At 37.9% G+C, this 27,217-nt stretch overlaps 1 protein-coding gene across 3 annotated transcripts in view; it reads left to right on the plus strand.

Annotated features, from left to right (window-relative positions):
* Window positions 1-27,217, plus strand: part of LOC140104266 (LIM homeobox transcription factor 1-alpha-like) — a 100,364-nt gene that overhangs the window by 26,548 nt on the left and 46,599 nt on the right. For 2 of the 3 annotated variants that reach the window (XM_072127734.1, XM_072127735.1), the window contains exons 2-3: window positions 4,899-4,978; window positions 7,163-7,349. In XM_072127734.1, coding sequence (XP_071983835.1) covers window positions 4,899-4,978; window positions 7,163-7,349 — 267 coding nt within the window. Of the gene's footprint in view, window positions 1-3,486; window positions 3,834-4,898; window positions 4,979-7,162; window positions 7,350-27,217 lie in introns of those variants that run through there. The other variant, XM_072127736.1, reaches the window with a different exon arrangement.

Below are 27,217 nucleotides of genomic sequence, written 5' to 3' on the forward strand. Positions count from 1 at the left end.
TGGGGCCGATGTATTAACAATCGGCACACCCGCTGCTCACACGCCAAAATTACTTTGAGGTTCCAGCCTCTTATTAATTTTAATGCAGCATTTGTGTGTGGATTTTAGTCATAACCTGAACCCAGGGGCGTAGCTTTAGGGGGTGCAGAGGTTGCGATCGCACCCAGGCCCCAGAGGATTAGGGGGCCCTTTTGGTATCACTTTCCCATATGAGAAGACTATTACTATAAACCATACATTATAGTCAGGGGCCTGGCACAGACTTTGCCCTGGGGCCCATCAGCTTCAAGTTGCGCCACTGCCTGAACCAGTTTTCTTGCACATGTTATGTTACAGTTTGCTTGCCAGGTTGTCCTTGTCATGGCCCACCTTGTTCACTACTGGGGCTCAAAATGGACAAAATTGTTTCAAAATCTATGGTGTGTGCACAAGGCATGATGTATCAGGGATTCCTAAGGAGAACCTATAACGCAGATGTAGCATTGCTAAGCAGAACATACACTCACCGGCCACTTTATTAGGTACACCATGCTAGTAACGGGTTGGACCCCCTTTTGCCTTCAGAACTGCCTCAATTCTTCGTGGCATAGATTCAAATTCTAACCCTACCATCCGAATGTCGCAGCAGAAATCGAGACTCATCAGACCAGGCAACGTTTTTCCAATCTTCTACTGTCCAATTTCGATGAGCTTGTGCAAATTGTAGCCTCAGTTTCCTGTTCTTAACTGAAAGGAGTGGCACCCGGTGTGGTCTTCTGCTGCTGTAGCCCATCTGCCTCAATGTGCGACGTACTGTGCATTCACAGATGCTCTTCTGCCTACCTTGGTTGTAACGGGTGGCGATTTGAGTCACTGTTGCCCTTCTATCAGCTCGAACCAGTCTGCCCATTCTCCTCTGACCTCTGGCATCAACAAGGCATTTCCACCCACAGAACTGCCGCTCACTGGATGTTTTTTCTTTTTCGGACCATTCTCTGTAAACCCTAGAGATGGTTGTGCTATGGAGAACCTGTTATGTAGATGTAGCATTACTAAGCAGAACCTATAATAGAGATGTATCATTGCTAAGGAGAACCTACAATGCAGATGTAGCGTTGCTAAGGAGAACCTATAACGCAGATGTAGCATTACTGAGGAGAACCTATAACACAGATGTATCATTGCTAAGGAGAACCTATAACACAGATGTAGCATTAATAAGGAGAACCTACAATGCAGATAAACTATTGCTAAGAAGAATCTATAACTCAGATATACCATTGCTAAGGAGAACCTGTAACACAGATGTGGCAATGCTAATGAGAACCTATAACACAGATGTAGCATTGCTAAGGAGAACCTATAACTCAGATATACCAATGCTAAGGAGAACCTATAACACAGAGAAACCAATGCTAAGGAAAACCTATAATGCAGATGTACCATTGCTAAGGATAACCTATAACTCAGATGAAGCATTGCTAAGGAGAACATATAACTCAGATATACCAATGCTAAGGAGAACCTATAACACAGATATACCAATGCTAAGGAGAACCTATAACACAGATGAAGCATTGCTAAGGAGAACATATAACTCAGATATACCAATGCTAAGGAGAACCTATAACACAGATGAAGAATTGCTAAGGAGAACCTATAACACAGATGTGGCAATGCTAAGGAGAACCTATAACTCAGATATACCAATGCTAAGGAGAACCTATAACACTGATGTAGCATTGCTAATGAGAACCTATAACTCAGATATACCAATGCTAAGGAGAACCTATAATGCAGATGTAGCATTGCTAATGAGAACCTATAAGACAGATGTAGCATTGCTAAGGAGAACCTATAATGCAGATGTAGCATTACTAAGGAGAACCTATTACTCATATATACCAATGCTAAGGAGAACCTATAACACAGATATACCAATGCTAAGGAGAACCTATAACACAGATGAAGCATTGCTAAGGAGAACATATAACTCAGATATACCAATGCTAAGGAGAACCTATAACACAGATGAAGAATTGCTAAGGAGAACCTATAACACAGATGAAGAATTGCTAAGGAGAACCTATAACTCAGATGTAGCATTGCTAAGGAGAACCTATAATGCAGATGTAGCATTACTAAGGAGAACCTATAACTCAGATATACCATTGCTAAGGAGAACCTGTAACGCAGATGTGGCAATGCTAAGGAGAACCTATAACTCATATATACCAATGCTAATGAGAACCTATAACACAGATGTAGCATTGCTAAGGAGAACCTATAATGCAGATGTAGCATTACTAAGGAGAACCTATAACTCAGATATACCATTGCTAAGGAGAACCTGTAACGCAGATGTGGCAATGCTAAGGAGAACCTATAACTCAGATATACCAATTCTAAGGAGAACCTATAATGCAGATGTAGCATTGCTAAGGAGAACCTATAACTCAGATGTGGCAATGCTAAAGAGAACTTATAATGCAGATGTAGCATTGCTAATGAAAACCTATAACACAGATGAAGCATTGCTAATGAGAACCTATAACTCAGATATAGCATTGCTAAGGAGAACCTATAATGCAAATGTAGCAATGCTAAGGAGAACCTATAACTCAGATATACCAATGCTAAGGAGAACCTATAACACAGATGAAGCATTGCTAAGGAGAACCTATAACTCAGATGTGGCAATGCTAATGAGAACCTATAACTCAGATATACCATTGCTAAGGAGAACCTATAACACAGATGTAGCATTGCTAAGGAGAACCTATAACTCAGATGTGGCAATGCTAAGGAGAACCTATAACACAGATGAAGCATTGCTAAGAAGAACCTATAACTCAGATATACCAATGCTAAGGAGAACCTATAACACAGATGTAGCATTACTAAGGAGAACCTATAACACAGATGTAGCATTGCTAAGGAGAACCTATAACACAGATGTAGCATTACTAAGGAGAACCTATAACACAGATGAAGCATTGCTAAGGAGAACCTATAACACAGATGAAGCATTGCTAAGGAGAACCTATAACTCAGATGTGGCAATGCTAAAGAGAACCTATAACGCAGATATGTCATTGCTAAGGAGAAGCATTATGAAAAATCCCCCCCCCCCCAAAAAAAAAAAATTGCCATACATAAAAATGTTTCCCTATACTATACACTAGTCTGCATTGTCTGCCTCTGCTTGCACAAAAAATTAAATGTTAAAATAACCCATGAAAAATACCATTAAACTATGAAATGTGGTGTATAGGGAAAATGAGGTAAAAGTTTACACACAGATAAAAGAAATAGAGGAAGGAGAGTCACATATATACAGAGTGAGATACAAGGTATCAGGCAGTGCGAAGGAGATTGTATTTGTGCAAGCACTAACTTTACAGCAGAGAGCGGAGAAGATAAGGGAGGAGGCATGTGGGAGAGGGGAGACAAGGAAAATTGGAAGGGATATCAGGAAGTTTTCCTTGCAGTGAGTGGGAGAAGTACTGGAGGACACACTGCAAGTAACCAGTGCAAGTGAGGAGAAGGAAGAGGACAGGATCTGCTGCTGAGGACTGAATGAGGAAGAGTTACAAGAAGTGTCTGATCTCAATGGATGCAGCAGGGCACATGCCCCCAGGGTCCCAGCAGCAGGGTGACCAGTGAAGAGTGACAGGTGTCAGAGGCTGGATCCCAGTGACCAGTCACCACACAGCTGGGCAGGGCTCCTGGGGAACCTGTAGCCTGGAGGAGGAGACAAGTCTCAGGACAGGAGCAGCACTGCTCCTTCTTATATCAGTATCTACATTACTGGCTGTCAGTGTCTGCAGGAGCTGTCCTGATCATCCAGCTGGGTGAGTGCAGAGCAACCCCCTGCCCCAGGGGGGAATCATCAGTATCTGGCATGTCTATGTTATTACACCTACTCTGTAATATACTATATCCACTGCTAAGATGTGTTATATCCAAGTATTGTGTCCATCTATTCCATAGAATGCATAGTGTTCATCTATTATGTTGCATTTTACTCCCTGTATCATTGTCAGATAGTAAGTAACTGTTACTTTTTTTATTCTTTACTTAGTATCTCCATGTTCCCATAACTAAAATAAAATATGTATTTTCATACAATTATGAAATTATGTAAAGTAAATAGGTATTATGCTTGATTTTCTGTATATGTCTAGAATAGTGAAAAAGTAAAAAGTACAGAAAGTTAGGTCCTAAAATTCATTCATATATATATTATTTGTACCCAAAAAATTTTTTATACACATTTAAACACAAATACTACATAGAAGTGCATGTAGATTTTAATATGGATAATCCATTAATTTATCAGATTTCTCTATATTTTATGTGTAATCTGATTATTGTCAGTTAATAAAAAACTATATATATATGAATCTATCAATTTGTGATGTTCTGTGTCCATGTAGATTTCAATTATTCTGTTATATATACTGTATTGTGTATATATTAGTAATAACAGTTCTGTATTATATCCATTTACTAATCTATTATTTATCTATATAATTATCTATCTACCTTTCCATCTATCTCTAATAAATGTATTCAGCTTGCTATATATCACTCCATCTCCATAGATGCTTATTTATTTGTATTTAATACATTTAGTTTTGTTGACTATTTGTCTATGTCTCTAATAAATACATTTTTTTTATCTATCTCCTATTTATTCTATGTATCTATCCCATATGTATCGATCTTTCTATCTTTTATGTATCTTTGTAAGCAGCACACACAATACTAATACTATACTAGGACTGATATGTGATCAGTAATGACAATAGAAAGTTCTATACAATTACAGTGTAACCACAACTCCTACAACTATATAATAATTGTTTGGATGGATCTGTATCACTATATGACGTATATATGTTTGTTCCCCCCAGTTTCACAATGCTTGATGGGCTTAAAATGGAGGAAAATATCCAGAATGTCATAGATAAGTCAGCGGCTCTGTCTTTATTTGGTGAGTGTATGTATTACTTATTGTGATCTTCCATGGGTGTTGTTAGTTATAATTACCTATACGGTAATATACCTACATCATCTTTATTATTCTCAGTATTTTCGTGTATGGACAACATTACTCATTTGTGTCTTATAATAATCACAAGAACTTATTGCATACATAGAAGTGGCATAGTGGCAGTCATATAGGTATAATTATACTCTATGTCCTCTAAGGCATTCACTATATATATACATATATATAGTGAATATATATATATAGTTAATGTGTTTGATTACTAACTGAATCTTTTGCTGTTCTTCTTCTTCTGACGCACAGGCAGACAGATAGAGGCTGCTGGGAGCAGTAGTTGTAGTAATATTCCGGGGCTCAGTTGTGAGCAGGGGAATGAAATCACACCTGGGGCTAAGGGAATTTAATAAAAGGAATTAACCCTTCCAGTTCTGCCTGCCCCCAGGTGACACAGATATCCTCTGTTTTATGAAAAACCCAATATCTGCACCGGGATCAAGAGCAGAGGAGCTGCATATATATATATATATCCAGAGCATCAAAGCAGCAGAGAGAACTGTGTCACTTATTAAAATGTGTGTAGTTATAATTATAGAGAGAGAGTTAATTATATATTTAGTGTATTATGTTTGTAAGACTACCGACGACCTTCAGGGATTACAGTCATTTATAGTGTAGTCGGATAATATATAAAAGATAATGAAATAGGTAATATATTTGGAACCGACACGAAAATATTAAGAGAAGTAATATTCAACACAGAACACAGAATATGTATCTAACTGTGGTCTCTGTATTTGGTACCTATTTTTCTATTTTCCTTTCTATAATCTTTCTATCTCTCTCTCTATCTACCCATTATCTATCTCTTTCTTTTTCTATCTATTATCCATTATCTATCAATCTGACTTATTTTTCTATCAATGCATTATATCTATCTATCTATCTATCTATCTATCTATCTATCTATCTATCTATCTATCTATCTATCTATCTATCACTCTGTCTGTCTCTCTATCTATCTATCTATCTATATATATATATATATATATATCTATTTACCTATTTTGCAATCTAACTATCGAACTGTTTTTTTATCTATCCGTCTATATTTATAAACTGCACACACTGAAAACTACTTTCATTTCTGTAATTACAATGGAAGTTCTTTAAGGTTTATAGCAAGTGTATATTTCTATGTATTATCTGGTAGCTATCACTCCATGTACTGCCTGTATAATTCTGTGGGATAATTCCTGCCTTTTCTACTACAGTAGAAGCTTATGTTAAAACGGGACAAGAGGAAAGTGGCACTAGGATGGCACTGAGTGACTGCAGATATATACTGTATGTTATAGTAATGTGTCATGTTAGGTTCATAGACTCCTCTACTGCTGCACTTATTTGTCGGGAGAAGGTTACCAGTACATAGGAAGAATACTAATATCATTACCCCCTCTCAATGCTGCTAGTTTGTATTTTACCTCCTCACTGATCTCATATATAACTCTTACTATAGATTCCAATTGACAATAATGAAAATAATAATAGAAATATTTAATCAGTAAAAGTATAGTAGCAACTTTTATGACATCCATTCTACTACTGTCAAAGGATCTCTGTGTAACACATTATTTAAAAGAGTAAAACATATTCTGGAAACAGAATAAGAAGAGGGTGGATTGATACTGCCATTCTGAAAAAATGCAGATTTGTTAATTATATTTTTGTTGATATTTGATGCTGATACCTTTATATAATAGTAGTATTACCTATTAGTATGTACATTATGGAAGCTTTATTTTTATCATGTAGGTATTATTATGGGACTATTTTTGTAGTGCTTAGAATAACTGTAATAGTCAATACTTTTTATTTTGATGGAAATTGATGTATTGATGTATTTCAAAGTGCCATTTTTGAGTCTGTATGGCTGCTGGGGTCTCGCCACACCTTGACCCGTGACCTATAGGTTTTTGCTACTAAAGGTTTAAATCTATTGCTGATTGGACATTTGGGGTAGCTATAAAAGGGGAGCTGAAGCCAATCTAAATTCTGATATATATATATATATATACATATATATATATATATATATATATACACATTTATATTAATATATATTCATTGTGTGTATCAGAGATATTGAGTGATGTTTTTATAATACAGGGCGAGCTCTGGATCAGAAGTGGGTATGTGAGGGCTGTGAACGTGTGATCTGTGACCGGTTCCTTCTGCGGATCAGTGACAGTCTCTGGCATGAGCAGTGTGCACAGTGCTGTGCCTGCAAGGAGCCCCTGGAGAGCAGCTGCTTCTACAGAGACAAGAAGTTGTACTGCAGGAATGACTACGAAAAGTAAGTCCTAAAATGTGGCATCTGTAGTGTGTCCTGTGATGTCCTATTCCCTTACGAAGGGCCTGACAGCGACATTGAGGCATGTAATGTCTGCTTGTGAAAAAAAGGGCTAATTTGGAGCTGAAGTATTTGATAGTTTCAGATGTTTTGGCTGACCTTCCTGGTCTATATAACTGACCTTGAATTTTATATGTGTGTATTTCTGTCAATGGATGTAATTTGTACTTTAACATTATTGGCTGTAACAGTGGCAAGGATTCTTTTGTTTTTTTATAAGAAATTTTTTTGACAAAGAAAATGATTATTTATGATTTCTCAGGTGGTCAAATGTTACTAGTTGGAAAATATTTTCTAAATATAGCAACTTGGGCTTCATATCTGCATTATAGGCTTCATTCTGGGTTCTCTTCTGATGGAAACCGAAATAGAAATGTAATGAACACTGTTATGCTCAATCAGATCAATTAGGCTCCATTGGTGTCCGTTATTCACAAATATGTACCCTGGAAATCCAATGGGCCCCAATTTAGTCAAAAAGATATTTGAGGCTCAATTGGTGCCATTATTTTACACACATGGACCATTAAGTGCACCCCCCCAATCAGACACTACTTTCCTTACTCAATAACTTTTCAGTTCCATGATCAGACATATCAATGTTTTCATGCCATGCTAGGATTTAAAGAAGAACATGAAAAAAAACTAAACCAAAATCCTCTTCTGAAGTTGGTGGAAACTGGAATGGAAATGTAATGGACACTGTTATGGTCAATAAGATTAATTAGACTCCATTGGTGTCTGTTATTTACATTTTTGGGCCTTAGAAACTCATTGGATCCAATTTACTTAAACGGATATTTTAGGCTCAATTTCAATATATGTGCGTTGCATTGAGCACTTCCTGAATTAACTTCTATTGTAAGATGGTACATAACTCACTAGGATGTTATATCTGCGCCAAATTAAACAGTACAAATAATTTACTGTAACCAGTCTCATTACCTACTCATAAGTTATTATGGGGCCCTGCTACGTAATATGGGGCCTGTGCAATGATGGTATTCTGAATATATGAAGATCTCTAATAATGTGGGTGTAAAACTATTACTTTTGACTGAATACAATAGGTCCTCAACAGTATAGAAAAATATGCTGGCCATCACACAGCTTTAACCTGATTACTGCTGATATACAACCTCTGGAGAGAAAATACAGTCAGTCCCCGGGTTATGTAAAAGATAGGTTCTGTAGGTTTGTTCTTAAGTTGAATATGTATGCAAGTCGAAACTGTATATTTTATAATTGTAGCCCCACCCAAATTTTTGGGGATCTTTGTGACAACTGGATTTAAAAAATGTTGGATTGTCATAAGAACCAGGATTAACAATAAAGCTTAATTGCAGACACGTTCGATAACTGTTATAGCTGTTTAATGTAGTTTTAGGCTAAAGTGCAGTAAATTACCAACATCCAGAGGTCTATTTGTAACTAGGGGTCGTCTGTAAGTCGGGTGTTCTTAAGTAGGGGACCGCCTTACTGAATACAACCGCCATACTTATGGTAAAGGTAGATGGTAAAGTATTTAGCAAAACCTCTGGCTCACCTTAAATTATAACATTTTATTCAAATTATTGTGTTTTTGAATAGACCTGTTATATTAGGAATGCTATTATAGGGTGATCATTACAAAGAAGTACTATTACTATATACTGAAAGTAGGTTTACTACTAAGGTAAAAGCATACATGCTGTTTTTTAAGTAAGTTATCTATCATATACTAGAGTACTGTTTATCTATCCCAAATGTGGGTTAATTTATTTATAAAGGTATTAATACTATGGAGGACATAATTTCAATAATAGAAATTATGAAATTATTTTGCAACAAATGAGTGGCATTTCAGGCAACCAATAAAAATGAAGTCCATGTATTTTTTTGTATTGTATTATCATACTATCTATTTTACATAATTTGTGGTGTTCTTTTGGCATGCTTGACCTGCTTGATCATAATCCCAAAGCAGCTTCTTCTATTATCGGAGCAGTTTTTAAGTGGTTGTATTTTACTTCTTATTTAACAACAAATCAATCTACTGTATAATTCTTCCAGCAGTACTGTACCTGGCTGTACTCCATGACCTGATCTGTCCAAGGTACTGAATGGATTGATGAGCCATGCTATATAATTATAACTCTTCTTTATGGGACACATTAAGACACTGAAATTAATTTGAGACCTGCAGCTATGATGTTACTGAAGGATTGAAATTCTGTGCTGTATTACTGATCAAAATCCTTGAATGTCCCTGTAGTACACTGACTAGTACCGTCACTATAGTTTGTCGCCACAACCTTCAGTTAAAAGGTCACCTACTTTTCAATGCAAGCAAATACAATTATATCTTACATAAGAGAATATGCCTCTTTCCCCAGTTATCTGGCTCATTTCCTCCCCCTTGTTCCTGGTAAAATGGCATTCATTGAGAATGTTTTTCTGTATCCCTATCCATGTGTCAATATCTTACTTGACCGCTCTTGAGGAAAATGGCTTTTAATGGTGGCTTAAATAAAACCTACCATTAAAATTAAGCGTGATAAACCAGGGGCACTTACTCATAGATCCAGGCACTGTCAATATGGTAATTTTAATATATTTGTTATCTATGGCCTCCTTCCTTCTAAAATCAACGTTTAATTTTATGCTAATTAACATTGGGGGCTACCTTAGCCCCTCTGTGATCTGGCTTTACAGACTGTCTGTTGCAGCCCGCCCCCTCCTGCTTCCTCAGCACTTATGCAATGAGCACTTCCAGTTGTAATCTAAGTCTGCACCCTGGCCCGGCCCACTCCTCAGCCTGGCACGGGCCACTCATTACCCCTCCCAGCCCATTTGGCATGAGGGGGCATAACCAAGGAGAAGGATTCCATTATATGCCCGAACATGCCTTGATAAATGATTCCCATCTACTTTATATACTTCTAAACAATGGAGTCCACCAAGATTACGTCTCATGAATCTATAGGATCAAAGTCTGTGAAATTATGATTGGGCTTGTGATATTGTACAGTTTCATTGATCTTTATAAAGTAATAACCTAAAGGGGGTGTATAAAGGGGTTGTCCACTTTCAGCAAATATTTGATATGGTTTGTGTAAGGAAAAGTTATACAATTTTCCAATATACTGTCTGTATCAATTCCTCACGGTTTTCTAAATCTCTGCTTGCTGTCCTATTATAAAAGCTTCTATGTTTATTACCAGAAGATAGAAATCTGTCCATGTGATGTGATGGACATGCAGGTGCACGAGCCGATAGTATCACACAGCTTCTATTACTCTATTAACGGTCCCTGCACCTGCATGTCCATCACATCACATGGACAGATTTCTATCTTCTGGTAATAAACATAGAAGCTTTTATAACAGGAAAGCAAGCAGAGATCTAGAAAACTGTGAGGAATTGATACAGAAAGTATATTGGAAAATTGTATAACTTTTCCTTACACAAACCATATCAAATATTTCAAATTATCAAATTAGATAACTTTTATTGTTGGGACACACAGATCTAGGCCTGGTTCATGGGAACTTATGAATGAATTTATGAACTTATTGATAGCACCTCATAAGATAGTTCCTGTATAGTTATGTTAGTGGAAAGGGAAACACGTAAGTGTCTGTGCCTGAAAAAATGCATACATCCTTAATACATAATAGTTTCATAGATTTTGCTTCTTATGTGTTCACTACATAAGAATCGCCTAACAATATTTCACCACTAATAATCAATAAATAATCCAGCAAAAAAATGAAATAACATTAAATCCTTATTTAAAAAATATATATTATTGAATAATATTACATTTTATCTTTTGAAACTTTATTATTTTTCTGTCTTATCCTATATTAGTAAGGTATGGACCAGGCACACAGTAATACAAGTGTAGTCATACCAATACATAAAGATACACAACAGACAGTAATAATTGTATTAACTCCTCCATCATGTGCCAAGAAGATGAAACAAAATAAACATATCTGTAAGTGAGGCCAAGACGGTATGTGCCCTCAGTAGTGAATCTGACTTTTGGCAGCGATCTTTTGTTTGAAGACATGTGGAATTTATTTTCCTTTTGCCCAAATATATATATACATAGTTCTGTATTTGTTGGTTCAGAGTACTTAGTGAAGGTATGGAACATTTTTTGGAGTACTTTTATTCCTGGCTACAGATAGTTTTGCTTAAGGGGTTAATTAGCTCTTTGAACCTGCCTCTTTCCAAACTCAGAGGGATCACCAGTGCTATTCCTGGAATGTCCGAGTGGGCCATAATAAGAAGCCCCTGCTGGGTGTCAGCCCTCTGGCTACAACCTTTGTCATCCTCACAATCCCTGGGCAAAAGCACTGTCTCTGGCCACTGTGCTCACCTCTGTCACTTAAAAGGTTAAAAGTGCTTTTAAGTTCTTTTCATAGTTTTTTTTTACGCAAATATATATTGATATGTGAGGAAAACTAGGATCATTATCATTTTGATTAAGTTATTGTATTATTACAGGTCACTTAAGAAGTCCTAACACTTTTGTGATATGGTGACATTTGGAATGGTTTGGGCTGTGCCTTCTTATGTCTTTAATCATTTTTGTCTTTGAGTATCCTGTCTTTATTCTTCGTTACATTTAAAAAGGCTTCTGGGAAGAAAAAACAATTAATTTAACAGGTGGAAAAATATAGTTAATATAGTTAGTTAACATATTTATCTAAATAGATAAGCTAATGCTTGAGTCGCTGCTGCTCTTCCCTTCCTTGTATCTTCTTGAATACAGTAAACCACCACAACTACTGAAAACATCAACCTGTCCATCATAAACCAGGCCTTCACATAGATTTAGAATATTTAGATATAAATATTACATGAAATGTATGTTTCATGGTAAACATTGCCAAATTTATAATGCAAAGGTGACTGAGATCATCAATAAGTTTTGCCATTGTTTACCTCATCACATACCCCCCCCCCCCCCCCATCTATAGGACATTATGGTTCTTGGAATGTGAAAATGAATCATTTCCATAATTGCTTGGTTAAGGACAGTGAAGCACTGACTATTTCTGGGAGTTGGACGTGAATGGAGCAGGGGTGAAAGTGTGGACAACAGAATAATTTATTTGATGGTTTAAGGACCAGTGATTAGTAGGGACCCAGCACAAAACAGCCACAGATGGACAACTATCCTGTGCAAAGAGTTAACTGGAAATTTCTGAAATAACTCATTAAGACCTTAAGGATCTATTTGTCAAGGGACTAAAATACCTCATCATACTTAAAGGAAATCTAGCATCACAATCAAGCTTGATAAACCAGGGGGACTTACTCATAGCTCCTGGCACTTATATTTTATATCCATGGCCTCCTTCTAAAATGAAATTTTAAAATTATTCTAATAAGCCTGAAGGGCTGTGGTGGGTGTTTCCTCATGCTCTTAATTGGTAGCCTTACAGGCTAGATTCCTGATGTTGCTAGATTACACAGGCAGAGAGAGGAAAAAAAGAGCTGGGGGAAGGTTGAGACATGTTCTGCTCATTGTAACAGCCTGTGAATCTGAAGCCCTAAGGGGCTCTGATAACTCCCCCAGAGTCCCTCAGACTTTTAGCATAATTATAAAAGATGATTTTAAAAGAACTGAGTCTATGGATAGCAAATATAAAAAGATTACCCCAGTCACAGTGCTTGGATCTATGACCAGTGCCCCTGGTTTACCATGCTACCCTATTAACTAAATGACACCCTTCTTTTATGTAAAATGGTCCATTGTATTTTCATTAAATTGACTTAATATTATCTTACCTGGCATCAGAGGGCGTGTATCCGGCTCCCATCTACGCCTTCCTTATGACATTTGCCTCCTTACCATTTAGCACTTCATGTCGTATGACCAGTGTGATGTCATCTAAGATACTTTACCCAGAAACATTAACATCTACCCCATGTATGTATCTAATTACATGAAATCACAGCAGCCTCAATGGACTTCTATTCCTCCCCATAGAGGCATGCTATGATTTCATGTGATCAGATAAATGATAATGTAGATGTACATGTTACTTGGTAAAGCAAATTTTATTGGGTGAAGGACCTTAGATGACATCACTCTCGTTACATGACATGAAGTGCTCAATGTTGCAACAGCACTCTCTCTTAAGGTTGCAGCAAGGCACTGTGTAATATATTTGACACAGGTTTATCTACCACTTATAATAAGTTAGTAGAGCTGTATATGTCTTTATTTGAATATTGGCAGAGGGTCGCTAAGTACTAGTTCCATACAGCAGTATGGTCCTAGCAGTGAGACCTGTCAATTAGTAATCAGAGTCAGGACAATGCTTGTAAAATTTAGCATGTAGCACTACATTAATATCATTGGACTCACATCAGGTGAGTTACATATAAGTATAAAAACTGATTTTTTTAAATTAACATTTCAGCCATGGAAAGGAAGCATTTAGGGCTACAAGCAATGGTATTTAATCATCGTTCTTTCAGAAGCATTTATTTTGGGTGGATTAATTTAAAAAGGCAGGTTCCCTTTAAGTAAGAAAATGAATGGCAGGCAGATAAGAAAATTATATTTGATTTATTGAGTCAAAGAAATTATCTATACCTTCTTTATTATAATTCTCTTGCAGGTTGGTAGCACCAAAAACACATGAAAGAATAACCCTATTAATATATTCACCCTAAGAAACCTAAAGGTTTGTTACAGTAAAACGGATCCACTTATATTTTTCAATAGTTTTTACTAAATCTCCCTAAAGAGCGTTATTCTGTCTGATATGATAATACATTATTTTTTTTACATTTACTCCAACTTGTCATTTAATCAGCAGATAGCATAGATAATAAGATAATATAGTAGTATTGCAAAACCGGACACTTCCAACACTTCCAAATAACAAAAATAATGAGAACCTAGAAAGTTAGTGTTTTTCTTTAATATTTTTCAGTCTGTTTCCCTGAATTCTCATCCGTAGCCCCAGGCAGTGAGTGTCTTCCTACTGTGATCCTTCAGTTCCTACTGTGACTCTCACAATAAGCGCCATCCCTACCTTTCTCTTCTCCTAAGTCTGGTGACTAATGTGACTCTGTGGAGACTATTCTCTGTGTGACAGCGCAACAAATCCTATTTAGCAAATTTATCAGTGTCTGCTGAAGGTAAGTGATGGACCTTCATGCATAGAAGATAAATCATCCCTAATTATTCTTGTGCTGGAATTTAGTCATAAACAGTCCAGGTAGAGGGACGACCGGCATGTGCCATGTATCATGTGGCATCTAGTGTACTGTATATAAAAATCTATTGCATGCACTATGTATCTTTTACTTCCACATGCAACAGTTTCTTGCGACCTCAGCATGTTAAAAATTATAATATCAGGATTTACAATTTTACTCAAGATATGACATTTAACCAGGGTCAGATTCAGGTTTTTGCGGGCCCTCTGAGTTAGAGTCACAAACTAAATTTCTTTCATCGTCCCAATATACTGTACAGTACTACTCAGGATTTTGTAATTTTTCCTTATTTCTCCCCTCCCGCAAAAATAAATATCTTTTTTGTGTTTTCACATAAAAATCACCACATGTAAACATAGTGGCAGTCTGGGTTCACATTACCCCTGAGTAAGTCACGGATACGTGACGTAACGCGTGGGGTTTCTCGCCCCCACCCGACCCCCCCTCCACCACCCCTCTCATCCGCCTGCATCTTTACTCATTCATTACAGGTTTACTTCCCTTTTATTTTTCCACATTGAGGTATTGCATGCATTAATTCTTATTTTGTCTATACCAACATCACCTCTTTTGCTTTGTATTGACAGTGTAGGGTTGGTTGTAGGGGGTGTTTGTGGTTGCCTGGGTTTGGGACCCAGGTCCCTTCACCCAATAGGGGTTGTTTTGCTGGATTTGTAGCACATTTTAATTGATTTTATATTGTTTGTGTCTCACTATTTTGCTGTTATGTCTGAAAAAAATAAAATATATTATTAAGGCCATCTATTTGCACCGCCTTTTTCTTTCCTTGCATGTTTACAGTACCGTTTTGGTGCAATTGGCCCAGAAATGTATCCATTGATTGCTGTGCCGTCCCTCTGCTTTTGGTTCCATCACGTTTTTTGTATACGCTAAGCGTATACGTTGATAAATATTCGCAGATGGAGGCATAGTTGTTGCCTCTGTCTGGCCACTAAACGTTCAGTCCACCAAAAAATGCTACGTCTTCCCATTCTGTAGCCGCCACCTGAGCGACGTATGCGCTTAGCAGAGGCAATAGAAGGCTATGTGGAGCGAATGCAGTGTATTGCATCCCTCCTCACAGCCCCGCCGAGCACATACGTCGCTTGGCGAGAGGGTGGACCCAGTGATGTCCATATTTGGACAGTGACATTACTGGGGGAACACCCTTTCATCATTAACAACCAATTGAAGGCTGCTTCCGATATACACTCCTCCCCCTGCATTCATAGGGATGGGGGGTCCCAGGGCAACCTATCCCACTGTATAGGCGATATAGTGCGATATGTCTGTGCCATACGTTGTAATGACACGTCAGAATCCTCCTGATATGTCCTTACAACTTATGGCACAAAACGTGATGTGAACCCAGCCTTAAAAGCAGAAAAAACCCTGCATTCTGCAAATAAGATAATTTAATAATTTTGCTTGTGGAAATGTGCCCACTTCTTAAGAGGCTTTTGTCTTTTCTCTTTCATGGGGATAATGTCCATAACTTCTTTTTTTATTTTCATGCCAACATGACTTTAGGTTGTGTTTTCTTTGCCAAATTAGATACATCTGCTGTAAGTACTGTCCTAAGGTAACTTTATGTAAAATAAATACATGTATTTTTCAGTCTTTTCTACCTATTGTATCATGTTTTGGCATATGGAGATGCGTGTGAATGTAATAAGACGTTGTTCTTTTCATTATTATTGGGGTTTTTAGACAAAGAAAATCCTTTCTCAGACAGCAGTGCAGCCTATGGCTCAGTGATGATTCTGCCTCATGAATAGTAAGTTCTGAATTTGAGAACTAGAAGATACAGAAGATTCTTCTTTTCCATAGAGAGAAATGTATCCACGTAGCAAAAAACCATACGTTTTTTGTATAGAGATAGTTTATATATGGATAGTTTGTATAGGGCTAGTGGACTATGCTTTCAGAACATATATGGCACCCCAAAATGTACTAGTAAATACATGCCAGGTTGGCTTGTACTTGACCAGTAATATTTATAGGGGAGTTCCCATTTAAGCAAGTAATTGATATTATTTGAAACATGAAAAGTTATACAAATTTCCAATATACTTTCTGTATCAATTCCTCACTGTTTTCCGGATCTCTGCTTGCTGTCCTTCTATAGAAAGCTTCTATACTTACTTCCTGTGGACATAAATCTGACTCTGGTCACACAGGTGCAAGGCTTGTTAGTATCACAGAGAGTAATGAGAGCTGTGTGATATAACGAGCCGTGCACCTGTGTGACCACAGTCAGGTTTCTGTCCTCTGGAAGTAAACATAGAAGCTTTCTATAGAATGACAGCAAGCAGAGATCTAGAAAAGAGTGAGGAATTGATACAGAAAGTATAATCGAAAATTTTATAATTTTTCAGCGTTCAAACAATAACATGAATTTGTTGAAGTGGGAACACCCCTTTAAGGTCATGTCTCCTCATACATCATGAGGTTTTTCTGTGGTATGTGCTAACTATTCACCTTTAATAAGCCCCAAGTAATGGGACATTTTAACTCTTACCATTCAAACCCAGTACTGCAAGACATGACTTAAGGAAAGTAGAGGAATATACTGTACACTGACAATAGTAAAGGAGTATATTGATAAAATGCTTCAGTATTTCCTTTATTCAAGTTTGCAAGGATTTCAAGGGAGTAAGGGCAATGTTTTACCATTATCACATGGCAGCTGAGAATGATGTTGGATAATGTTTCATAACCAAGCTTCACTCGGTGCAGCTCTCCAGCCTGGCACATGTAACCTTCTGCACAGTCTGTTCCTGATGTATATCTAAAAGCTGCTCCCTCCTTGCATCCATTTCAGCAGCATGTAATATGTCAGTGCTACACAGAGATGTTACTGGCAAATGCCACACCGATATATTAGAGATACAGGACTTTTATTCTCTTTTCCTCTTGCCAAAGCTGTGATTTTAACATAAATTATGTTATATATTATTCAAAGTAATGTATCATTTCTAATAATTCATAATATTTATTATTATAATTAATAATATGTTTATATATTGAAACCCTCCAGCCAACATTTTTACAATAAGCTAAAAAAATACTCATTTCTGTATGGTATTGGAAATCTCTTTGGAAAGATATCCTCAGTGTTCGGCTACATGCACATGAATGTTGTTTTTGTCCGTGTGCTACTTTTTTTTTTTTACCTGATGATACACTGATTTCAATAGACCAATGTACATAAATGTGTTTTTCCGAAAGTAACAGCAGGTCCTATTCCTGCTCTTGCTTGCAACAGTTTATAGGAATAAAAAAAAATAAAGGAACATAAATAGCATAAATGTGGGTGCTGTCCATATTTTATGGGTAATATGGGTAATGCGATCATGTGATCATTAAAGGTGTGGGTCAAGTTAGTGTCATCAATTTCCAGCCTTCCTTTTTGTTGGGCTCTGCAGAAAAGGGTGACATAAGATGACACAACAGATTAAACACTCATGATATTAGGACTGCAAAAATGTTGTTAACACCTGAGAACAGCACACAGGTAGCCTTATGTAGCATTTGCTTTTCTAGATGCCTCTTTACTGTTAGGTTCTTTATGGCCATAATATTGCTACCCTAAGGGGAAGCTGTCATCACCAATTGGCCTAATAAATCACTACCAGAATATTGTCAAGTAGCGTAACACCTTCTAGTTTTTGTTTCTGTCATGGTCTAGTTTGGTGGCATCATCCTGGAAATCAACTTAGAAGTGAGATGTAAATTGGTTGTATAAAGTCGAGAAGGAGGGGTTACGCACTGAAGTCAAGGCTCTGGACGCCTCCTCCTCTGTAATTGAAATCATTCATTGGACTGGTTATTGATGTCTCTGGATGCAGGACCATCAATTACAGTGAAGGAGGCTTTCTGAGGAAGAAAGAGCTTAATTTCAGTGTTAAAATCTCCTCCTCCTTGACTTTATACAATCTCACTTCAAAGTAGATTTTCTGGATACTGCTACCACACTGGGTCATGGAAGGAACATAACATTGAAATTATTCAGCTGCTTGGCAACACACTGGTTTATTACATCAATTTCTGCTGACAGGTTCTCTTTAAAGCAGCCATGTTGTATCTACAATAAATGGAACCATAAACCAAATGAGGATCACCCTTGGATATATGTTCGGTTCAGGTTACAACTGTAGGGTAATGTGGACCCCTAAATGTGGCCTTATACAATATATTTAGTTTTTCTTAGTCTTTCTATGATTAATATAACAGCTATAAGACTTTTCTATACAGGTTATACATGAACAATTTGAAAGCTTGTGTAGTTTTTAGAAACTTATTTATGGGACTCTATAGATTTGGGGCCACTAAACTGCCAGCATGACTACAGTGTAGCAAACATCCCAGTGCTGGCTCCAGGACTTAATGTTGACATTTGATGTGCCAGTGGCAAGTCATCATGGCTGTGAACTGCAAAAACATGGTAAAGTGACTGGTTCTCTTCATATTTTTCTGGACATTCAGCTGTATGATATTTTTTTAGGGTTTATTTCTAGGATGTTGGATTTATTTCTGCAGAGATAAATCATTCATATGATTTGGTATTTTTAAGGTTAATATTTGGGATGTTAGACTTTGACACTTTTGTGTGATATCTCTCACATGGACTCTTCTGGGATGATGTGATCATTGAGTCACTTCACAAATAGCTGCAGGCGTGTGGAAGTGTTTGTCTTCCTTGACTACATATCTTCTCCTGTGTAGTTGCAGGTCCCAGCAGTTTGCTGCAAGACATTGCAGGGCTATGGTGATTGTACATTGTAGCCACGTGTTGTGCTGTTGACAGAAGCAGAATTGTGGATAATTCAGTGACTGGTATAAAAACGAGGAAGGACAGTGGATGTGAAAAACATATCCCCATTTTTTATACAGTATTGTTTTTGTGGTGTCCTGGTTTACTACTTTAGATGATTCATTTTTGGAGTTTGTATTATCGGTTTCATTATTATAATCTTATATTTTGCACTTAGTATTTTTTTCTTCTACAGGCTCTATTATACAGGAAAATTACAAAAAAACTGAAATGTAGATATTTTTGCTAATTTTGAAATATCACATGGCCATAAGTAGTATGACCCTTTGCTGAGACTCATATTTAACTCACATGCTGTCTATTTCCTTCTGATCCTCCTTGAGATGGATGTACACCTTTTAATGGAATCCAGCTGTGTTTAATTAAACTGATTGGTCTTGATTGGGAGAGGACATACCTGTCTATATAAGACCTCACAGTTTACAGTGCATGTCAGAGCACATGAGAATCATGAGGTCTAAGGAACTGCCCAAGGAGCTCAGAGACAGAATTGTGGCAAGGTACAGTTCTGGCCAAGGTTATAAAAGAATTTCTGCAGCACTCAAGGGACCTAAGAGCACAGTGGCCTTCGTTATTCTTAAATTGAAGAACCACAACCACAACTCTTACTCGATCTGGCCATCCAGCCAAACACACAAAGGACTCCTAGACTATTAGAAATAAGATTCTTTGGTCTGATGAGACACAGATTCAACTCTTTGTTTTTAATTCCAAGCGGTATGTGTGGAGAAAACCAGGTACTGCTCATTACCTGCCCAATATAATCCAAACAGTGAAACATGGTGGTTGCAGCATCATGCTATGGGGGTGTTTTTCAGGACGTCTGGTTACAATTGAAGGAAAGATAAATGCGACCAAAATAGAGAGATATCCTATGCTCTGGACCTTAGATTGGGCCGATGGTTACCTGCCAACAAGACAATGGGGGGGATTTAACAATGTGTTTTAGGTTCCAGTTCCAGTCTCTAGCTGGAGAACATTTGTCTTTTGCTGTGCCAGATTTATCACTGTGATGATGAATTCTGGTCCAGTATAAGACTGGTTCCTACTTTAGACCTACTTTTACTTGGTCTAAACTGTGCGCCAGAATTTTGGCGCACGGATGATTTCCAGCAAACCACTCCCTGAGGTCTCCCAAAGACCATGCCACCTTAATCGTAAGCCAGCAAAGTGCCAAAAAAAAAGGTCTGAAAGGCTTGATAACTGTGGTTCAAGGGATTTTAATGTTAGCCTCAATGTTGGACGCATTGGACGGTGTCTATGGCCTAAGACTGCATCACTGCGTGAAATCATTCATCTTGCGTGGTTTGAATCTGCAGCACATTTGTCACTGGCAATAAACCCATAAGTTATATTGACAAGTTGCTCATTACACGTCTCCACTGTTTCTTTACCCTGGAATCGTGCGATATACTATTTTCTGTGTCTCCAATTTTGAATTATTTGATCAAAAGCTCCATTGTGACAGGGAATATTGGTTATAACCAATGTATGTGGAACAGCACCTCTACTCTGTATGGCAATATCTGGTATTGCAATCCTTTTACAACCACTTTAGTCAACACCAACATTAGAAGCAGGTCATTAAGGTCAAAGTCCCTAATATTACAGTCATTTGATATTGGCATGACTCTTCCAGCTGAAGACTATGTCATTTTCACTTTAGAAACTCTAGGGTCGCTGATCTTCATGTTGAAACACATAGTTTATCTGACACGAACAGCTAACACTTCTTGACATAGCCTTTAAATGTTGAGTTGGGGCAGTTTTCTCATCAGCAGTCCAGATGTCTTTATAGACAAAAGAACTTTTCATGTAGAAGAAATAGAGGGAGCACTGTGGAAATCATCTCAAGACTTAGCACAACCTTGGGCCAAGCAAGATCAAACAAATAAGACATTGTTACAAGCCTAACGTGAGAGGAGCACGGCATCTTCCACACCTGTGCTCCCGGGAATCCAAGGTAACGCATATTCCTAAGCAATATCCCCATTCTTAGAAAGATTGTCTTATAAAAGTCAGGGACACATTCTTATGCTATATTCAATGTCTTATATTCAGTTAATGTATAAAAACTAGATTTGAGAGTAGAACATCTGATGTATTCTTTCTCTCTGCATTGCCGCAATGACACGTCTGCAGCATATTCCTAATTTATCCATAAGCTTGTGGCTAGACGCTTTGGTAGTAAAGGGGTTAAAGTGTCTCAGGCTTTGTTAGCTCTTGAGTCAGAACATGGTTTTCGACAAGTAACTAGAAGGGCTCCAGGGATAGGCCAGATGTTTCACAACAATCCCCTCCATCCAGCTGTGCAGAAACCTCTCACAACTGGAAGGAAACCCAGAATTTAGTCACTCTGCATTAACTCTTGCATGATTGAATATGTCTCAAGCATTTGTATTCTATAAACACAACGGCCTGAAGGATACTAGAATACTTGAGTGGTGTCTTCTCAACACCTGACATTAGTCACTTCCCCCGAAGTCATGTTCCTCCCTGTAACTTCTGCAGCTGCAGTATTCCTCACTATAATTCATCCTTTTATAAGAGGTTATAAGAATCCAAACACAAAGTTACCAAGTCAGAAATATCTATCTTATAACGATGGATGGTAGTTGGGGGGATTAAACCTATGAAATGTCAAGTCTATGCAGAGATTCACATACATTTACTGCACATTATGATGCACATTACATTTATGTTGCTTGATACTAATATTAAAAATACTAATTCTTTTCATCTTGTTGCGGGTATATGTAATTTAAATAGGTGGGTTTGAAGGTCCATTCCCAACTCATAACATGATGGCATCACACTAGTACTTTCTATCACTTTATGATCAGTGAGGGTTGTGACCCCTTCACTTTTACACCCTGAACAGCGGTAGTCCTGGCATCTCAACTTGTAACTTCAACTGGTGCCATTCACTTGAATGGGGCAATTCCCCTTTACAGCAGGGGGCTAGTATACTGCTGTGCAGGGAAAGGCAGTGAAGTGGCCACTGCGCTAAATCTCTTCATTCTTGGGTCCTAGAGGTTTGATCCCAAGGGATTATTTTCTTGTGATGTGCCATCACTTTATAAAATGAAAAAAACCTTTTAAATAATACACCGCCTTATACCAAGTGCATGACCTTATAGGAGATTTTAAACATAAAATACTACATGATTCAAGCATTCATGAATAGATTTATTAGACTGACCAAGTTACTTCTAGTAACCAGAGTTCTTTTTCAATTTTTTTGGAAAACTACTTTGGAAAACTGTAAAAAGTCAATTTGCCCTAAATCTGAATAAATATCCTGCTTGTTTAAGACCAAAAGAGCTGTGTCCTTATGTCCAGTTCATACCTGCGTGTGGACCTACTGCGTTTTATCATCCTTCAGTACAACGATAATAATGGGAGATTAAAAGATCCACTAAAATATCCACTGATTCAATAGGGCTTTAATGGACAATTTGCACCACTTCCATTAGGGCTTTTAGCTGCCGCAATTTTTTTCAACTAATTTTTCTGTTCACGCAAAATTTATCAGAAGTCATTAAATGTCTCTTAAAATCAAGGGACATTTTAACTGATCTGATTAATGTTATTATCTGCGGGTGCAAACTGAGCCTTACGGGGTGTCCATAGTGTGTCCCTCAAAGTGAGTCTTCTTACAGTTCTGGCCATACAAAGCTTCAGATAGTGTTAGGTATTGGAGATCTGTGTAACCATACCTTTGTGGGTGTTCTTAGTTGCATCAGGACTGTGAAAAATAGATTTACATTCCATGATTGTTGCTGAACTTTGAGCTCTGGGTGTATGTCTTCATACTGCTTCGTTCTTACATCTCTGCATTGCTACTGCTGTTACTCAGAGCAAAGGGAGGAGCTATGTTGTGTTAAGTAAAGAGACCCTGCACACCAGTGCACCTCAGGGATGGAACACGCACACAGGTTTGGTTATCCTTACAAGATTTATTCTAAACTTGGATCTTTCTGCCATGAAGAGTAATCATAGATGGACTAATGGCTCGGGATGTGACGGGTGTAGAATAAAAATGGATATGATGTAATCTTCCTGCATTTCCATCTTTTTATCCAAATGTTATCATTTTTATGACTGAGCTGTGCACATTTATGTATTCTCATGATAAATGTCAAAGTCGTATTTGTTCACACAAGCAGAATGTATAAGGGTTTATAAATAGTTTCCTTACTCCTAAGTACAACTGTATGAAATATTAAGAGAATGATTATTAGACATTAAATAAAACCATGCAACCCAGGAAACATATTTTCAAATTGGAAGGGGATAAAATGAGATCATCAGGGATCTTCGTTAAGCAGGAAATTACATTTGTATTGGAAATTATAGCCACCAATTATTATAGGTAAAGTTTTAACGTTTCAGGTTGAGCTGTCTAAAACATAACATATAGTTGATATCTGTGAGAGATCTTAATGTTCTTCAACACCTTACAGACCAGTTACATTATGGACCTCATTTTATGCGCAGGATTCTTTTCATGCAGGGTGAAGAAAGTATTGAAGTTAAGGTGCACTCACACTCATCCTGTATGGTCATGCCATGCTTTTTTCACTCTCAGACGTGGAACTGAAATGATGTTTATGCTATAAATGACCCATGTTCTTCTTGTGGGTTTAGTCCTAGCATATTTTACAACGGTTATTGTAGTGGACCGTCCTAAAAGACAGATCATTGAGGAGAAGTCCTGCACTTGTTACTCCACCACTATTGGTACTCGTATCCTGTGTGTCTTGATTCTCCGCCTTGGCTCCACCAAGGGATCGGTCAGTAACCTCAATGACCAGGCTACACTTGGCTGTGTGACATTACTATAAATCTGTAATCTTGAATGCTTACTTTGCATTGTTGGACTAGGAGCTGTGTACTCCATCAGCAGATCCAGTCAGAGGGACCAACTACTGTGATGAAATTCATATATTACCCAGAACAAACATCTTTTAGCCTAAACATTCAGTAACATTTGAAGAATGGCTCTCATGCTAAGTGAGAACATGAGATCATGTTGTCCCAGCGCTAAGCATGCCGTTGGGGCCTACTGAGCAACATCAGCCTGGCAAATGTCTTAGATTATTAGATCCAGGTCTGAGCTCTACACAGCATTAACACCCTGGCAAAGAATATGTTTGACTTGGTCGCAGAAGACGTTTTACCATATTGGGTTTTGTGAATCAGCAGATATCTATGACTACAGGAGGTAAATGTGTGGGAAACCTGCAGAATAAATAAAAATGTGTAAATTGGCCAGAATTGTTGTGATACCTGTGAAAATATATTATTATAAACGTATTCTAGGTTTAAAGATGTAAACTGTAACACTAAGTCAGTCACTAGGTCTAATATACTAAATGTGGATATGATTATTTATGGTAAGCACTTAACATGGTAACAAGAAGTACTGCTACAGCAGTAGCAGCCATAACAGCTGCTATGGGGCCCGCAGTGTGAGGGGGCCTCTCCATCCTCACTAAAGAACGGAGTACATGCACCATTATATACATATTATGTGCACATTTTCCACAGTACACACCAGAGCCGGCAGCTCAGATAAAGTTTGGGGGAGAGGTACGGGGCTGCAAAACAACAGCACTAATGATCTCTCATTGTAAATCCTACCATTTACTTCCCCCATGTGGTTGGTAGCTACTGGGACAGATATGTGTGAGTGTATAAATGTATACATCAGTGAATAAATGTGTACGCATAAGTGTATAAATGTGTGAGTGTACAAATATGTAATGTACATTTTATCAAGGTGAAGGGGGCCCCATTCAGAAGTCTGTTATAGGACCCTGTCTCTCCTCTGTCAATATGCAAAAATGTATGTCCCTCTATCTAGCTACAAAAGCTACTTTAAGATAAAATGTATCCCCTTTTCCACCCACAATATATACATGCTGCTGCATATTAGAAACATCATGATATATCACATATTACACAGCTTACACAACTTACATATTAGTTGGGTACATCTTTTTGCTTACACACAACTTACATATTACTTATATACCTGTATACCTCTCATACAGTATTTATGTAGACATATATGGCATGTAAGACAGATTGCACATGCATGTATGTTCAGCCTTTTAAGTCAAAGTACCTTATATACTTGAGTAGAAGCTATGTTTTTTCCGCACAAAAAATGTGCTGAAAAACTCAAACTTGGTTTATAATTTAGTAAAAAAAAAAAAAATAAAGTCAAAACTCTCCTTTCCGACGTCCCCCGCTGGTCCTTTTCTTATTTCCTGGAGCAGCAGATCTCTGAAGTAGTGTGTGCGGCCAGTGCTCATGAACCTGCAGCTCACGGAAGAAGAAGACCTGCAGGGGGTACTGGAAAGGTGAGTTTTGGCTTTATTTTTTTTAAGTGCAGGTATACTGGGGACATTCTATATACTGAGACTGGCTAGCTTTATACAGGGGAAGGTGCTGGCTATATACTGTGGGCTGGCTGGGGCTTTATACTGGGAACTAGGGGTCTGGGTTTATACTGGAGGCATGGTCTGGCTATATACTAGAGGCATGAACTGGCTATATACTAGGGGGCATGAGCTAGCTGTCTATATACTAAGTGGCATGGGCTGGCTGCTTTATACTGGGGGTTAGCTTTCTATATACTATAGGCTGGCTATACACAGGGGGGCAGGGGCATGCTATATACTGTTGGCTGGCTTTCTATATACAAGGAGCTGGCTATACAGTGGGGGGAAAGGGCATGCTATATACTGGGGGCAAGGACTTGCTGGCTATATACTGGGGGCAGGGGTCTGGCCAGCTATATACTGGGGGCAGGAGGCTGGCAAGCTACATACTGGGGATCAGGAGGCTGGCTAGCTATGAACTGGGGGACATGGGCTGGCACCAATGCATTTCCCAACCTAGACTTGTACTTCAGTCAATAGGTTTTCCCAGTTTATTTGTGGTAAAATTATGTACCTCGGCTTATATTTGGGTCGGATTAAACTCGAGTATATATGGAAAGTACCAATAGCATACCCTGACAACGCCATGCCTTCACACCCTACTATCTGCTCCGAAATAGTTTGCATGAAAATATACACATTGCTTTACCTTTTATCTAATGATAAACAGTAGACTTCTCCTTTGCCAGAGAATATCTAAGCTGAATCCTTCTTGGAAGCCGCTTGTGAGTTTTAACACCATAGAAACACATTTAGCAAAGCTCTTCTAGATTTTGCCAAAGAGAAATTCAGCACAAAGTGCAGAGATACAAAATCAACATTGAAGCAACGCCAGAAAGTTAAGCCATAAATCCATCTTTGTGAACGTGATGCAATGTGTAGTGACACTCCTGTAGGTGCTGACTTGATCATGTACCTTTTTTGTTGTGAGAGGGAGGTGCATTAATGGGTAATAGAACTCCAAAATAGGGGTGCACATCATTTTCATAGTCATCATAGTGGATCACTATGTAATTTTTGTGTGTTAGGTACATCCCTTTCCAAAAACAAAAATCATCAAAAGACAAAGGTTGGAATGAATTATGTAAGGATGGCATATCTAGGGGATCTCAATTCAGAACCAAAGTATAAGTTTACTGCGGAAAACTGTACAATAAAAAAGGAGGCTCTGGGGCCCAGATTGATAACCTCTTAGGACCCCTCATATGACTACCAGGGACGACCGACTTTAGTAGGCAATGGCTTCCTAGACCATCACACCAGGTATTGAGGCAGCATGTTGATCCACA

The sequence above is a fragment of the Engystomops pustulosus genome, chromosome 10, assembly GCF_040894005.1.
Source record: "Engystomops pustulosus chromosome 10, aEngPut4.maternal, whole genome shotgun sequence".
Lineage (NCBI taxonomy): Eukaryota > Metazoa > Chordata > Amphibia > Anura > Leptodactylidae > Engystomops > Engystomops pustulosus.